Source organism: Bombus impatiens, unplaced genomic scaffold (genome assembly GCF_000188095.3).
Source record: "Bombus impatiens unplaced genomic scaffold, BIMP_2.2 scf_0640, whole genome shotgun sequence".
NCBI lineage: Eukaryota > Metazoa > Arthropoda > Insecta > Hymenoptera > Apidae > Bombus > Bombus impatiens.
The window spans coordinates 2,581,583-2,598,455 of NT_177059.1; the positions used below are offsets into that span (position 1 = coordinate 2,581,583).

At 35.0% G+C, this 16,873-nt stretch overlaps 3 protein-coding genes and 1 long non-coding RNA gene across 5 annotated transcripts in view; 1 reads left to right on the top strand and 3 right to left on the bottom strand.

Moving 5' to 3' along the window:
• Window positions 1–12,227, bottom strand: LOC100749136 (cytochrome P450 6k1-like). 2 transcript variants are annotated; one of them, XM_003491905.4, is made up of 6 exons: window positions 12,110–12,227; window positions 2,635–3,168; window positions 2,031–2,402; window positions 1,628–1,812; window positions 1,226–1,514; window positions 1–382 (listed from the first exon to the last, which is right to left on the bottom strand). In XM_003491905.4, exons 2-6 carry the CDS (start codon window positions 3,155–3,157, stop codon window positions 204–206), a joined length of 1,548 nt encoding a protein of 515 aa, XP_003491953.1. In that variant the 5' UTR covers window positions 3,158–3,168; window positions 12,110–12,227; the 3' UTR covers window positions 1–203. The 2 variants fall into 2 exon arrangements, with proteins under 2 accessions (XP_003491953.1, XP_012244661.1); XM_012389238.3 differs by lacking the exon at window positions 12,110–12,227 and adding an exon at window positions 4,475–4,594.
• The window catches only part of LOC117152074, an 18,814-nt gene continuing 7,906 nt past the window's right edge, over window positions 5,966–16,873 (top strand). The window contains exon 1 of the long non-coding RNA XR_004462306.1: window positions 5,966–6,051. This is a non-coding gene — a long non-coding RNA (uncharacterized LOC117152074). The remainder of the gene's footprint in view (window positions 6,052–16,873) is intronic.
• Window positions 6,230–16,873, bottom strand: part of LOC100749257 (cytochrome P450 6k1) — a 15,025-nt gene continuing 4,381 nt past the window's right edge. The window contains exons 2-6 of the mRNA XM_024369794.2: window positions 10,671–11,204; window positions 10,087–10,458; window positions 9,684–9,868; window positions 7,437–7,725; window positions 6,230–6,509 (exon numbers count right to left, since the gene is read on the bottom strand). Coding sequence (XP_024225562.1) covers window positions 6,334–6,509; window positions 7,437–7,725; window positions 9,684–9,868; window positions 10,087–10,458; window positions 10,671–11,193 — 1,545 coding nt within the window. The 5' untranslated portion in view covers window positions 11,194–11,204 and the 3' untranslated portion in view covers window positions 6,230–6,333. The remainder of the gene's footprint in view (window positions 6,510–7,436; window positions 7,726–9,683; window positions 9,869–10,086; window positions 10,459–10,670; window positions 11,205–16,873) is intronic.
• Window positions 13,698–16,873, bottom strand: part of LOC117151108 (cytochrome P450 6k1-like) — a 4,155-nt gene continuing 979 nt past the window's right edge. The window contains exons 2-5 of the mRNA XM_024369791.2: window positions 16,098–16,469; window positions 15,313–15,497; window positions 14,926–15,214; window positions 13,698–13,998 (exon numbers count right to left, since the gene is read on the bottom strand). Coding sequence (XP_024225559.1) covers window positions 13,802–13,998; window positions 14,926–15,214; window positions 15,313–15,497; window positions 16,098–16,469 — 1,043 coding nt within the window. The 3' untranslated portion in view covers window positions 13,698–13,801. The remainder of the gene's footprint in view (window positions 13,999–14,925; window positions 15,215–15,312; window positions 15,498–16,097; window positions 16,470–16,873) is intronic.

Genomic DNA, 16,873 nt, shown 5'->3' on the forward strand with positions numbered 1-16,873 from the left:
AAATAAATCTAATTATTTTCAGATATTTGAAATTACAATTTTCGGGCATTTAGGATTACGATTATAAAATGTACTTAATATCTAAAGAAATGAAGATGTTACTTGTTGAACTTCACCGATTCGCTAATAAAATACATCTAACTTATCACAAACAAAGCAAAAAATCGGTATGCATAACGCGATTCGTAAAACTTTAGCTTCGTCTAATCAGCAGCAGTGGTAATCTTTCGAATGTTGAGATGTACTCCTCCTAAAGCTTTCGTGATGACTCCTTTGGGATCTAGGACCACTGAAGTTTTGGTTTTCTCACAAGGTGAAACTTCGTAGTCCTTCAAAATCTGTACGATTCCAAGTTTGGATTGCATGAGTCCCAATCGCATACCTGAAACGAAGAGTAAAAGAAAGAAATCATCGACAGAAAGTCTAAAGATGCACATTGGTACTCGCATCTTTCTTATAATATGAATAACATGTTGAAGTAACATGAGTAGGATCTTAGTAAATTATCTATTTGGGAATGTGTGTTACAGTAGAACTACATTTGTCTAATAATCATAAACTGTATGGATTTGTCTGATAATAGAACGTGGTAAACTGTACCAAATTCATATGTTTAATAGATAATGCCGTGCAATGCGTTATCAAATATTTATTCACATTCTGGTAGTTTCTTCTCAACTAGTGGTGCAAAAAGGAGATAAACTTCTGTTCGATTGTATTCTTCCGTTTTCAAATTTTCTAGTCGTCCTCTATAACTGTAACATACTTCAGCATATAGCTGGTGATGTTTAATTTTACCGTATGCACGTTCTGCAGTCAAAAGAGATTTGAAAGCAGAGACGCAGGTTCCTTAATAAAAATATTCGTATGTAATAATAATATAAGAAGTAAGTAATATAAAACATAAAAGTGATTTCGCCATGTAACTACTGTGAGAAAGTGCCTGTTGAGATTAAGATTTCCACACATCGCATTTTGTAGATTTTATATAATGTGATTGCAAACCGTCCTACGTAAAAAAATAAGTACCTTATCGTTAATAATATAGGTACAGTTTAAAGAAAGGAATACCGATCTTCACATGTATGTACCTATGTCCTTGAAGTATACATTTCTACACATATATGTATTTCATTTCGATTCTTTTAATACTACTTTCATACGATTGCCATCGATAGCTCTGGCGTTAAAGATATTGGAAAATATTGCGGAAAATTTTACTAACCAATGCAGCCGCGGGGTCCCCCACCAAAGGGCAAATAGGCGAAACTTGGCCTGGTACTTTTGGCTTCCTCGGTAAATCGGAGTGGATCGTATTTTTCCGGATTCGGGAAGTACCGCGGATCGTAGTGTAAACCCATTATCGAAATGAATATTCCGGTGCCTTTCTCTATCACCAGATCGGAATTAGGCACTTTGTAATCGGCAACGGTAACTCGATCCAAGTGTGCTGCAGATGGATATTTACGAAGAGTTTCAGAAATTACCATATCGAGGTATGGTAACGTCATAATCTGTGAAACGTTATATTTCTTAGTATGTTTACAATTATATTACAACCCTTTTTCACATACTATCCATGTGCCTCTCTCGTGTTTCTAATTTAACATTTTTGTAGTTTCCGTACCATATCGTATGTGATTTTGCCATCAGTTTTCGCCAGAGCATCGCGAATCTCTGCCCTAAGTGTCTTCTGTATATCTGGGTTCATTGCAAGTTCGTGCAGTGTGAAAGAAATGGCTGTAGAAGATGTTTCAGTACCAGCAATAAGAAACATGATCGCTTGTGCCACTAAATCGTCACCGTCGAATTCTGAGACATGCAAATTAAACATCATCGCAAAAGTTCAGCAAAACGATCTAGTATATTTAGTACAATTGGAAAATAACTTGAAAGGAAATTATTTTTCGTCCGTTTCGTTGGGAGCTCGCGAAATAAGAATGTGCATAAAATTATAATTTATAGATTTCTGACGATTCTTAAATAACTTCATCGATAGAAGATAATAAAACATTGCAGCAAATACATACTGTAATCCTTCAAATGTTCGTCGTTCTTGTATGTTTTCCTGATCTCGATTAGCACATCGACGAGGTCATTCTTCTTCTGACCGGAATCGACTCGTTGTTCAATCACATCCCAGAAAACAGATTCGAAGAAGTTAGTTACGTTTTTGCTAAGTAACTTCGGCTTAAGACACTTGACTAACTGAGGCGAGAAGGATATGATATGTGACTCAATGTTACGATAGAAATTAGAATGGAAGATCTTCCTGCCATATTCACGGAACGGTGTTTTTGGATTCTTTATCGCACCTACTTTTAAACCAAACGCAGTGCTACCGATCATATCGGTGATGAAATTCCCGCAAATATCCTTGAACTCGATTACTTTTCCATCGCCTGAAACAGATATTAGATTTCCTATGTTGTGTCTTGCATTATTGCATTTTTAATCAAGAAACGATTGTTGCAAAATTTGAAGTCTCTCGCATCAAGAGGATTGACTTTTAATTCTGTTAAACATTTTTCTTAAGTGAGAGTCATTGTTTTAAAAATATATATTGAACTATCAACAGTTTTATTATGTTATTTATTTATGTTATTATGTAAATGCACCGAAAAAGCGGTTTACCCTCCAAATGCAACGAATCGAGATACATTCCAAGATCGTCTGCGACCGCCAAAATTAAATCGAACATTATCTTCTGCTTTCCCGGGGTAAAAATCGGCGTCATCTTTGGCCTGAAAGATTTCCATCCTGGATTTCTCATCAGTATCATATTTGCGTATCCAATACGATCATCTTTCTCATCTGCAGTCGCGTATCTATCAGGGAAATAATCGAAGTCTTTCACTAGCACGTGCTTCGCGAGTTCTGGATCGCGAATTAACAAGTGAGGGTTGTCGAAGGCGTAGAATCCCATCAAAGGCAAGCCTTTGCCGTTATCGTATACGTCCTTGAGAAATTCCGAGGCTGATTTTCTTGACAGAAGGCAGTCCATGATGTTGCCTACGAAAGGCGTAGGTGCAAGCTGTGTGATTCCTCGTTTCGACCAGTAGTTGAATTTACGAGTCATGTAGAGATAAGCGGCAACCATCAGAGTCGAAAGGATGAGGATGCCATCCAGACTCCAGTATAGCGTTAATAAGGCCATTTTAAATGAGTCTGAGAAGAAAAAATGTTTTTCTTGGTCTCAGAAGATAACATTTATCAGCACCTCTTGGATTGCGAATTATCATGGATTTAGAGAAATGCAAAAGCTGGACAATATTTCGCGGAATGCTTCATTGTAATACAATCGTCCTCGAGACTCGTTACGCTTGCTTCTTATGTTGAGGGAAATGTAGAAGTCTATCTTCCCTTTAGTCGGATATTCTTTTTCTCAAAGTCGACGCCACTCTGATACTGCGGTACGAGGGAGGGCAAATGCTGAGGGGATGTACACACTCCGATCATTCAGCGACTACTTAGAGGCTCGAACCTCGGTGACAAGGTTTATGGAACGTCGATTGGGGTATACATATCAGCAATAAGTTAATGTTGTAAATAATTTGCCCGGAGCGTCTAAAAATTCGACGTCACGTTTCCGTCGCAAACTTTGTACTTCGCTCAGCCCCCTGTTTGCATCTTGGGTATTGATATTTTATTTAATGAATGTAAAATAAACCATTATTTGTGTTTAATGTCATTCATAAAAATACGAAATTGCACAAATATCTGGAGGTCTGTTAACATACAATAAATGAAATATGTTATCATTCTCTGGTTAAAAAAAATCACTAATGTCAGTTGTTTTAAAATTTTAAGAACTTGTTGACCTATGACAAAACTTATTTTGTCAATTATTAATCTAATAGGAACACTTTCCTAATGTTTTTATAAAGAACATGAAATATAATAATAGAACCGGCTTTCTGTTTGAACACAATTGTATATTATTTAATCAACGAGTAATTCGCTGGCACAGAGTATTGAATATTCTGGCTTCTCGCGTGGAGTGATTCAAGATTAGAGTTTTCATCAAGGAGTGGAGAATATTAGAAAGGGAATACCATTTAAGAAAACTATATTCTATGAGATGGACGTAGTTTGTTCAAATAGAAGAATAGATAAAACGTAAATGTAAATCATTTTCTCAAAAAGCATTTTAGTGAGAGTACAATGATTGTATCCGTGACTGATCTGTATAATGGTTCGGATTTGGTGGAATCTGCTTTCTTTTCCACGTGCATCCCCATTAATTAAAGACAAACAGTAAAATTTCGGTGTAATTAGGAAAATACTGCTCGATTAAAACTGAGTAAATGATTCAGAAAAGGAAGAAATGGTACATAAGTTCGTGAAACAGAGTAGGGACACATTTGAATCTAATTTGCAAAATAAAAGAGGAAAATTATCAGAAAATGATAGAAAAATAGAACAGATAATCTAATTCCGCGGTGTGTGTTGCAGTGAAAAATACCGTACGTACCGCTATGAAACGATTTCTTCACTAGTCACAGATGCCAAATAAAATAAGAAAATATTTCCGAAGCTTGTAATGTACATTACGAGAGTGAGCTTTGCATTGTCAGCTGTGATGGTATATATGTCTCATTTGTAATCTCCCCTCTCTTGTGAAATTTACCGCTGAATCATTGCTAGCTGACAAAGTGCCATTTGCGAAAAATTCTCGCAGCAGATTTTAGCATCGAGCAAATGGTAAGAATTGGCATCTTAACTGGTGAGACATTTTGTTCGAAGTTATCAATTGTTTTTAATGTATAATTAACATCTCGACCATAACTCACTACTTGATTTTCACACATTAAGAAACATATTCTAAAATTTCTATCCACAGCACCAACGTTTTGAATATTATACAATTATCGTAAAGAAATATTTCGACCAATGGTTTCCATGGAATGAGACAATGAAAAAATTGCATAGAAAACTGAATTTTCACAATCAGCAACAAGGTATAGATATTGGAAAGTGTCTTTTTATCACATTCCCATTTCTAGACAATGCGGGACAAATAGCAGGACAAATTAGAAGGGTTTGGGTCATATAAATGACAATATTCTCTAATTTCGCACAAAGGTATCTTTTACCATTTTTCCAACATGACCTAGAGTATATTTGCTTAAAGTACATATTCTAGAACATGCATCATATCATCTATTATAACGAATTATCTTTTGCATAATTGAAAAGGTGTTATCAATGAAGTTGGAGATTACAATGTATCAGCGTTATTCTCCTGCTTAATAGCAAAAAGTGCCGTAATATAGGCAGTAATATTTTAGAAGTAACATACGTGATAACTTCATATTCAACCATCATTTTTGTTGTGAGGTGTCAAGTGAAATTACTAAAATCATTAAAAATGTACAAGTTATTAACAGGTGAATAATCTCAATTGCTAATAAATATTATGTAAAATGTAATCTGCAATTTGTTAAATTTTTAACCCGTCTATGGAAAGATATCTTTGGCTTAAATGCTTATTCCTTATACTGCTATTGTTACATGCTGAATTATTATCGAACATGAGAGATACATATGGTATATTAGAATATATGTATGATTTAGATAATAAACAGTCTTTTTTATGGTTGAATGTGATCTTTCATTTAGCAAGGAATAAACGCAAAAGTCATGCCAACATTTTAATATCCAAATCCGTATATATGTGATTACTTTCTGACAAAAGTGACGCAGCCATGTGACATATATCTTTGTATGTTTTATTTAATCTGATTGCAAATTGTTCTATGTAAAACATATGTACCCTATCGCAATACTATCGTGTATAATCATAAGAAAAATCTCGCTACAATCGAACTACAATGTAAATATATAGTGGCAGTGCTGATATGCAAAGGATGTTTTGGTAGAAACAGTTAGTCGTTAGTTGCAAGTTAGTTGGAGTTAATCACGAGCCGTGAGTTGTGACTTGAGAGTTGCATTCCGATTAGTTGTGTTATATTACTACATTAAGCTCTACTTAAATAATCATCGTTTCCCTGTTTCAATCACTGTAAATAAATCCATTAAATAAATAAAGTCATTATATAAGATTTCGTATTATTTAATATTACATTTGATATAAATTAACAATACATAAGTTCAGTTATTTTTAGATACATAAAATTATAATTATTGTACATTTACGATTACAATTTTAAAATATATTTAATACCTAAAGATTCATTTCTTGATTCCGAGAAAGAAATGACGATTATACTTCGTGAACTTTGTCGATTCGGAAGTAAAATATATCTAACTTATCACAAACAAAGCAGAAAATTGGAATGCATAACGCGATTCGCAAAACTTTAGCTTCGTCTAAACAGCGGCAGTAGTCTTTCGAATGTTGAGATGTACTCCTCCTAAAGCTGTCGTGATGATTCCTTTGGGATCTAGGATAATTGGAATTTTGGTCTTTTCACAAGGTGAAATTTCGTAGTCCTTCAAAATCTGTACGACTCCAAGTTTGGATTGCATGAGTCCCAATCGCATACCTGAAACAAAAAGTGAAAGATTAAGATTAAAAGTGACAGCTAACAGAATGTTTAAAGATACACGTTGCAACTTGCATCTTTTTTATCATACCAGTGACAAGAATACAAACTTAATCAATTATCTATTCGGGAATGTGTGCTACGGTAGAAATCTATTTGTTTAATAATCATAAACTGTGTCAATATGTCTGATGGCAAAATTATTTCGTCTAGCAGGCCATACAGTGGAACGCGTTATTAAATATTTATTTACATTCTGGCAGTCTATTCTCAACTAGTTGTTAGCAAAGGAGATAAACTTCTGTTTGATTGTATTCTTCCGTTTTCTAACATACTTCGGCATATAGCTGATGTTTAATTTTACCGTATGTACGTTCTGCAGTCAAAAGAGATTTGAAAGCAAAGAGATGTAGATTCCTTAACAAAAATGTTAGTATGTAATACTAATATAACAAGATATGTGAAAGTCAAACCAAATTTTCTAACTGCCAATGTATCTAATTTGTCTACTTATTTTAGTTTTAATTTTATATTCGTTTGATTATGGCGAGGCAGGTCATGCACACAGTGTGATATTTCGAGCCGTGTAAAGATTCTTTAAAGATTGAGTGGGATAAAAGTAATTTCGCCATATAACTACTGTGAGAAAGTGCCTGTTGAGATTAAAATTTCCACACGCCGCATTTTGTAGATCGTAAGTAATAAGATTGCAAATTGTCCTACGTTAAAAAATAAATGCCTTATCGTTAATAATGTAAGCACAGTTTAAAGAAACGAATACTGATCTTCACATGTATGTATCTATGCCCTTGAAGTCCACACACATATGTATTTCATTTCGATTCTTTTAACTCTACTTTCCTACGATAGTCGTCGATAGCTCTGGCATTAAAGATATTGGAAAATATTGCGGAAGATTTTACTTACCAAGGCAGATGCGGGGACCCGCACCAAAGGGCAAGTAGGCGAAATTTGGCCTGGTACTTTTGGCTTCCTCGGTAAATCGGAGTGGATCGTATTTTTCCGGATTCGGGAAATACCGCGAATCGTAGTGCAAACCCATTATCGAAATGAATATTGGGGTGCCTTTCTCTATCACCAGATCGGAATTAGGCACTTTGTAATCGGCAAGAGTAACCCGATTCAAGTTTGGTACAGATGGATATTTACGAAGAGTTTCAAAAAGTACCATATCCAGATATGGTAGCGTCGTAATCTGTAAAACATTATATTTCTTAGTATGTTTAGAACTATATTATAACCTGTTTCACATACTCTCGTGTTTCTACGTTAATATTTTTATAGTTGGCGTACCATATCGTATGTGATTTCACCATCAGTTTTCTCTAAAGCATCCAGAATCTCTTTCCTAAGTGTCTGCTGTACATCAGAGTTCCTTGCAAGTTCGTACAGTGTGAAAGACATGGTAGCAGCAGACGTTTCAAAACCAGCAGCAAAAAATATGGCCGCTTGTGCCACTAAATCGTCACCCTCGAAGTCTGAAAAATGCATATTAAACATCATCGGAAAAGTTCAGCAAATCGATCTATTATATTTAGTACAATTGGAAAATGACTTGAAAGTAAATTAGCAAATATAGATATTTGCGCATAATTTTCAATTTGTGACATGAATATAATTATATTGGAAGAAGTAGTCATGTTATTGATATACAGGGTGGTTGGTAAATGGTGGTACAAGCGGAAAAGGGGTGATTCTACGCGAAAAAAGAAGTCGAAAATATAAAATAAAAATTTTTCGTTCGAGGCTTTGTTTTCGAGAAGATCGTCTTTGAATTTTCGCTCAGTACGCATGCACTTTATCACGTCTCGTTATATCGGCCCTCATTGTAGATTTTAAAAAAAATTAAAAAAAAAAATTAAAAAAAATTTTTATTTTATATTTTCGACTTCTTTTTTCGCGTAGAATCACCCCTTTTCCGCTTGTACCACCATTTACCAACCACCCTGTATATCAATAACATTGCTACGGTAGAAATCTATTTGTTTAATAATCATAAACTGTGTCAATATGTCTGATGGCAAAATTATTTCGTCTAGCAGGCCATACAGTGGAACGCGTTATTAAATATTTATTTACATTCTGGCAGTCTATTCTCAACTAGTTGTTAGCAAAGGAGATAAACTTCTGTTTGATTGTATTCTTCCGTTTTCTAACATACTTCGGCATATAGCTGATGTTTAATTTTACCGTATGTACGTTCTGCAGTCAAAAGAGATTTGAAAGCAAAGAGATGTAGATTCCTTAACAAAAATGTTAGTATGTAATACTAATATAACAAGATATGTGAAAGTCAAACCAAATTTTCTAACTGCCAATGTATCTAATTTGTCTACTTATTTTAGTTTTAATTTTATATTCGTTTGATTATGGCGAGGCAGGTCATGCACACAGTGTGATATTTCGAGCCGTGTAAAGATTCTTTAAAGATTGAGTGGGATAAAAGTAATTTCGCCATATAACTACTGTGAGAAAGTGCCTGTTGAGATTAAAATTTCCACACGCCGCATTTTGTAGATCGTAAGTAATAAGATTGCAAATTGTCCTACGTTAAAAAATAAATACCTTATCGTTAATAATGCAAGTACAGTTTAAAGAAACGAATACTGATTTTCACATGTATGTACCCATGTCCTTGAAGTATACATTTCTACACATATATGTATTTCATTTCGATTCTTTTAATACTACTTTCATACCATTGCCATCGATAGCTCTGGCGTTAAAGATATTGGAAAACATTGCGGAAAATTTTACTAACCAATGCAGCCGCGGGGTCCCCCACCAAAGGGCAAGTAGGCGAAACTTGGCCTGGTACTTTTGACTTCCTCGGTAAATCGAAGTGGATCGTATTTTTCCGGATCCGGGAAGTATCGCGAATCGTAGTGCAAACCCATGATAGAAATGAATATTGGGGTGCCTTTCTCTATCACCAGATCGAAATTAGGCACTTTGTAATCGGCAACGGTAACTCGATCCATGTATGCTACAGCTGGATATTTACGAAGACTTTCAGAAATTACCATATCGAGGTATGGTAGTGTCGCAATCTGTAAAACGTTATATTTCTTAGAATGTTTACAACTATATAATAACCCCCTTCACATACTGTTCATTTGCGTTCCTAAATTAATGTTTTTGTAGTTGCCGTACCATATCGTATGTGATTTTGCCATCAGTTTTCTCTAGAGCATCCTGAATCTCTGCTCTAAGCATCTTCTGCACATCTGGGTTCACTGCAAGTTCGTGCAGTGTGAAAGACATGGTAGTAGAAGATGTTTCAAAACCAGCAGCAAATAATATGGCCGCTTGTGCCAATAAATCGTCACCATCGAAGTCTGAAACATGCAAATTAAACATCATCGCAAAAGTTCAGCAAAACGATCTAGTATATTTAGTACAATTGGAAAATAACTTGAAAGGAAATTATTTTTCGTCCGTTTCGTTGGGAGCTCGCGAAATAAGAATGTGCATAAAATTATAATTTATAGATTTCTGACGATTCTTAAATAACTTCATCGATAGAAGATAATAAAACATTACAGCAAATACATACTGTAATCCTTCAAATTTTCATCGCTCTTGTATGTTTTCCTGATCTCGATTAGCACATCGATGAGGTCATTCCTCTTTTGACCGCAAGCGACTCGTTGTTCAATCACATCCCAGAAAACAGATCGGAGGAAGTTAGTCGCTTTTTCTCCAAAGAACTTCGGTTTGAGATACTTGGCTAACTGAGGCGAGAAGGATATGATAAGTGACTCCATGTTACGATGAAAACTAGAATGGAAGATCTTCCTGCCATATTCACGGAACGGTGCTTTTGGATTCTCCAACGAACCCAGTTTTAAGCCAAACGCAGTGCCACCGATCATATCGGTGGTGAAATTCGCGCAAATATCCTTGAACTCGACTACCTTTCCATCGCCTGAATCAGATATTAGATTGCCATTGTTGCATTTTTAATCACGAAACAATAGTTGCAAAATTTGAAGTCTCTCGCATCAAGAGAATTGACTTTTGATTTTGTTAAACACTTCTATTAAGTGAGAATCATTGTTTCAAAAATATATATTGATCTAACAACAGTTTCTCATGGTTAATCTATTATTATGTAAATACACTATTAAAGCGGTTTACCCTCCAAATGCAACGAATCCAGATGCTTTCCAAGATCGTCAGCTGCTACCAACATTATATCGAACATTTTCTTCAGCTTGCCCGGGGTAAAAGCCGGCGTCAATTTTGGCCTAAGAGATTTCCATCCCGGATTTTTCATCAGAACCACATTTGCGTATCCAAAACGATCATCTTTCTCATCTGCAGTCGCGTACTTATCAGGGAAATAGTCGAAGTCCTTCACTAGGACGTACTTCACGAGTTCTGGATCGCGAACTAAGAGGTAAGGTTTGTCGAAGACGTAGAATCCCAGCAAAGGGAAACTTTCGCCGCAATCGTATACGTCCTTGACAAATAGTGAGCCCGATTTTCTTGATAGGAGACAGTCCATAAAGTTGCCTACGAAAGGCGTAGGTGCGAGCTGTGTGATTCCTCGTTTCGGCCAGTGGTTGAATTTACGAGTCATGTAGAGATAAGCGGCAACCATCAGGGTCGAAAGGATGAGGATGCCATCCAGACTCCAGTATAGCGATAATAACGCCATTTTAGATGAGCCTGACAAGAAAGAATGTTTTTGTTGGTCTCAGAAGATAATATTTATCAGCACCTCTTGGATTGCGAATTATCATGGATTTAGAGAAATGCGAAAGCTCGACAATATTTCGTGAAACGCTTCGTGGTAATACAATCACTCTGGATACTCGTCACGTTTGCTTCTTATGTTGAGGGAAATGTAGACGTCCACTCTCCCTTTGGTCGGATATTCTTTATCCGAATGTCGACGCCACTCTGATACTGCGGAACGAGGGAAGGTGACTGGTAAGAGGGGTGTACGCATCTCGACCACCCAGCGGATACCTAGAGGATCGTGTCTCGGTGACAAGGTTTACGATACATCGATTGGGGTATTCGTATCGGCAACTAGTTAATGTTGTAAGACATTGGCATCGTCTCATAATTTGCAACTTCGTTCATAAAAATAAGAAACTCCACTAACATTTGCGCGTTTAGTAATATAAGTAATGTATTATTTTATTGGTCTTTGATATTTAAAAAAATCACTAATATGTGTCCTCCTAAAGTCTTCCGTTTTCTTACTAACTTTAAGAATATTTTTAATCCGTGACAGAAGTACAATGATTGTATCCGTGACTGATCCGTATAATCGTTTGGATTTGGTGGACTCTGCTTCCTTTTCCACGTGCATGACCATTAATTGTATACAAACAGTAAAATTTCGGTGTAATTCGGCAAATATTGCTCGATTAGAACTGAGTAAATGATTCAGAAAGGGACGAAAAGGTAACATATTACACTTTCGTAAGTTCGTGAAACAGAGTAGGGACACATTTGAATCTAATTTGCAAAATACAATAGGAAAATTATCAGAAAATAATAGAAAAATAGAACAGATAATCTAATTCCGCGGTGTGTGTTGCAGTGAAAAATACCGTACGTACCGTTATGAAACGATTTCTTGACTAGTCACAAGCACTATAAGGTAACAGATACCAAATAAAATAAAAAAATATTTCCGAAGCTTGTAATGTACAATACGAGAGTGAGCTTTGCATTGTCCGCTGTAACAGTGTATACGTCTCATTTGTAGTCTCCCCTCTCTTGTGAAATATTACCAGTGAATTATTGCTTGCTGACAAAGTGCCATTTGCGAAAAATTCTCGTAGAAAATTTTAGCATCGAGCAAATGGTAAAAATTGGTATCTTAACTGGTAAGACATTTTGTTCGAAGTTATCAATTGTTTTTAATGTATAATTAACATCTCGGCCATAACTCACTACTTGATTTTCACACATTAAAAAACATATTCTAAAATTTCTATCCACAGCACCAACATTTTGAATATTATACAATAATCGTAAAGAAGTATTTCGACCAATGGTTTCCATGGAATGAGACAATGAAAAAATTGCATAGAAAACTGAATTTTCACAAACAGCAACAAGGTATAGATATTGGAAAGTGTCTTTTTATCACATTCCCATTTCTAGACAATGCGGAACAAATAGCAGGACAAATTAGAAGGGTTTGGGTCATATAAATGTCAGTAATCTATAATTTCGCGCAAAGATGTTTTTTACCATATTTCCAACATGACCTAGAGCATATCTGCTTAAATTACATATTCTAGAACATATATTATATCATCTATTACAACGAATTATCTTTTGCATAATTGAAAAGGTATTATCAATGAAGATAGAGGCAGCGGTGTAACCTCGGCGTTATTCACCTGCATAATAATAAAAAATACAGTAATATAGGTAGTAATATTTTAGTAATAGAAATAACATAACTGATAATCTCATATTCAACCATAATTCAAATTCGTGAAATTATTAAAATTAATAAAAATGTACAAATTATTAACAGGTGAATAATCTCCATTGCTAATAAATACTATGGAGGTTCTCAATTACGAAGTTATCCAGGAGATTTAGAGTCAGATTTCACAGAAAAATTTCTACGACTTATTGCTCCATTCATTGCGCAATAAATATTTGTAAAATGTATTGATAAATAATGTTAGGAATGTAATCTAATTTAAAAAATTAAAGAAAAAAATTTGTATTCTATATTTTCGACTTCTTTTTTCGCGTAGAATCATCCCCTTTCCGCTTGTACCACCAGTTACCAACCACCCTGTATAATGGAAGTGCTGACAGGCAAAGGATCTTTTGGAGAACGTTAGTCGTTAGTTAGTTGCAAGTTAATTGGAGTTAGTCACGAGCCGTGAGTTGTGACTTGAGAGTTGGATCTCGATTAGTTGTATTACATTACTACAATAAGCTGTAATTAAATAATCGTCGTTTTCCTGTTTCAATCACTGCAAATAAGTCCATTAAATAAATAAAGTCATTATATAAGATTTCGTATTATTTAATATTACATTCGATATAAATTAACAATACATAAGTTAAGTTATTTTTAGATACATAAAATTATAATTATTGTACATTTACGATTACAATTTTAAAATATATTTAATACCGAAAGATTCATTTCTTCCGAGAAAGAAATGACGATTATACTTCGTGAACTTTGTCGATTCGGAAGTAAAATATATCTAATTTATCACAAATAAAGCAGAAAATTGGAATGCATAACGCGATTCGCAAAACTTTAGCTTCGTCTAAACAGCGGCAGTAGTCTTTCGAATGTTGAGATGTACTCCTCCTAAAGCTGTCGTGATGATTCCTTTGGGATCTAGGATAATTGGAATTTTGGTCTTTTCACAAGGTGAAATTTCGTAGTCCTTCAAAATCTGTACGACTCCAAGTTCTATCTGTACGATTCCAAGTTTGGCTTGCATGAGTCCCAATCGCATACCTGAAACGAAAAGTGAAAGATTAAGATTAAAAGTGACAGCCAACAGAATGTTTAAAGATACACGTTACTACTTGCATCTTTTTTATCATACCAGTGACAAGAATACAAACTTAATCAATTATCTATTCGGGAATGTGAGCTACGGTAGAAATATATTTGTTTAATAATCGTAAACTGTGTCAATATGTCTGATGGCAAAATTATTTCGTCTAGCAGGCCATACAGTGGAACGCGTTATTAAATATTTATTTACATTCTGGCAGTCTATTCTCAACTAGTTGTTAGCAAAGGAGATAAACTTCTGTTTGATTGTATTCTTCCGTTTTCTAACATACTTCGGCATATAGCTGATGTTTAATTTTACCGTATGTACGTTCTGCAGTCAAAAGAGATTTGAAAGCAAAGAGATGTAGATTCCTTAACAAAAATGTTAGTATGTAATACTAATATAACAAGATATGTGAAAGTCAAACCAAATTTTCTAACTGCCAATGTATCTAATTTGTCTACTTATTTTAGTTTTAATTTTATATTCGTTTGATTATGGCGAGGCAGGTCATGCACACAGTGTGATATTTCGAGCCGTGTAAAGATTCTTTAAAGATTGAGTGGGATAAAAGTAATTTCGCCATATAACTACTGTGAGAAAGTGCCTGTTGAGATTAAAATTTCCACACGCCGCATTTTGTAGATCGTAAGTAATAAGATTGCAAATTGTCCTACGTTAAAAAATAAATGCCTTATCGTTAATAATGTAAGCACAGTTTAAAGAAACGAATACTGATCTTCACATGTATGTATCTATGCCCTTGAAGTCCACACACATATGTATTTCATTTCGATTCTTTTAACTCTACTTTCCTACGATAGTCGTCGATAGCTCTGGCATTAAAGATATTGGAAAATATTGCGGAAGATTTTACTTACCAAGGCAGATGCGGGGACCCGCACCAAAGGGCAAGTAGGCGAAATTTGGCCTGGTACTTTTGGCTTCCTCGGTAAATCGGAGTGGATCGTATTTTTCCGGATTCGGGAAATACCGCGAATCGTAGTGCAAACCCATTATCGAAATGAATATTGGGGTGCCTTTCTCTATCACCAGATCGGAATTAGGCACTTTGTAATCGGCAAGAGTAACCCGATTCAAGTTTGGTACAGATGGATATTTACGAAGAGTTTCAAAAAGTACCATATCCAGATATGGTAGCGTCGTAATCTGTAAAACATTATATTTCTTAGTATGTTTAGAACTATATTATAACCTGTTTCACATACTCTCGTGTTTCTACGTTAATATTTTTATAGTTGGCGTACCATATCGTATGTGATTTCACCATCAGTTTTCTCTAAAGCATCCAGAATCTCTTTCCTAAGTGTCTGCTGTACATCAGAGTTCCTTGCAAGTTCGTACAGTGTGAAAGACATGGTAGCAGCAGACGTTTCAAAACCAGCAGCAAAAAATATGGCCGCTTGTGCCACTAAATCGTCACCCTCGAAGTCTGAAAAATGCATATTAAACATCATCGGAAAAGTTCAGCAAATCGATCTATTATATTTAGTACAATTGGAAAATGACTTGAAAGTAAATTAGCAAATATAGATATTTGCGCATAATTTTCAATTTGTGACATGAATATAATTATATTGGAAGAAGTAGTCATGTTATTGATATACAGGGTGGTTGGTAAATGGTGGTACAAGCGGAAAAGGGGTGATTCTACGCGAAAAAAGAAGTCGAAAATATAAAATAAAAATTTTTCGTTCGAGGCTTTGTTTTCGAGAAGATCGTCTTTGAATTTTCGCTCAGTACGCATGCACTTTATCACGTCTCGTTATATCGGCCCTCATTGTAGATTTTAAAAAAAATTAAAAAAAAAAATTAAAAAAAATTTTTATTTTATATTTTCGACTTCTTTTTTCGCGTAGAATCACCCCTTTTCCGCTTGTACCACCATTTACCAACCACCCTGTATATCAATAACATGACTACTTCTTCCAATCGTAATTCACAGAGTTCGTTATTCGAAATTTCTGATTTTCGACGATTGATACATAATTTCATTAATAGAAATTAGTAAAATATTGCAGTAAATACATACTGTAATTCTTCAACCTTTCGTCGCTCTTGTATGTCTCCCTGATCTCTGTCAGCACATCAATGAGATCATGTCTTTTTTGACCCGAAACGACTCGTTGTTCAATCACATCCCAGAAAACAGATTGGAGGAATTTAGTGGCTATTTTTCCAAAGAGTTTCGGTTTGAGATACTTGGATAACTGAGGCATGAAGATTATGGTAAGGAACTCCATGTTACGTTGGTAATTAGTATCAAAGATCCTCCTGCCATATTCACGGAACGGTGTTTTTGGATTCTCCAACGAATTTAGTTTTAAGCCAAACGCAATGCCACTGATCATGTCGGTGGCGAAGCTCGCGCAAATATCTTTGAACTCTATTACTTTTCCATCGCCTGAAAGAGATATTAGATTTCCTATGATGTGTCTAGCATTGTTGCATTTTTAATCAAGAAACAATAGTTGCAAAATTTAAAAAGTCTCTCTCATCAAGAGAATTGACTTTTAATTTTGTTAAACATTTCTATTAAATAAGAATTATTGTTTTAAAAATATACAGGGTGGTTGGTAACTGGTGGTACAAGTGGAAAGGGGGTGATTCTGTCATGTGCACTTTATCACGTCTCGTTATAACGGATCTCACTGTAGATCGTTGTCTCGATGGAAAAATTTAAAAAAAAAAAGAAAAATTAAAACAAAAATTTTTATTCTATATTTTCAACTTCTTTTTCCGCGTAGAATCATCCCCTTTCCGCTTGTACCATCAGTTACCAATCACCCTGTATATTGAGTTAACAAC

What these genes read in the sequence shown, in the direction of transcription:
- LOC100749136 (XM_003491905.4), bottom strand. Translation starts at nt 3,157, where the DNA reads ATGGCCTTATTAACGCTATACTGGAGTCTGGATGGCATCCTCATCCTT. An exon ending in GCAAAATCACATACGATATG is followed by an intron (nt 1,515 to 1,627) that starts GTACGGAAACTA and finishes AACGTTTCACAG; the next exon opens with ATTATGACGTTACCATACCT. An exon ending in GGGACCCCGCGGCTGCATTG is followed by an intron (nt 383 to 1,225) that starts GTTAGTAAAATT and finishes TCTTCGTTTCAG; the next exon opens with GTATGCGATTGGGACTCATG.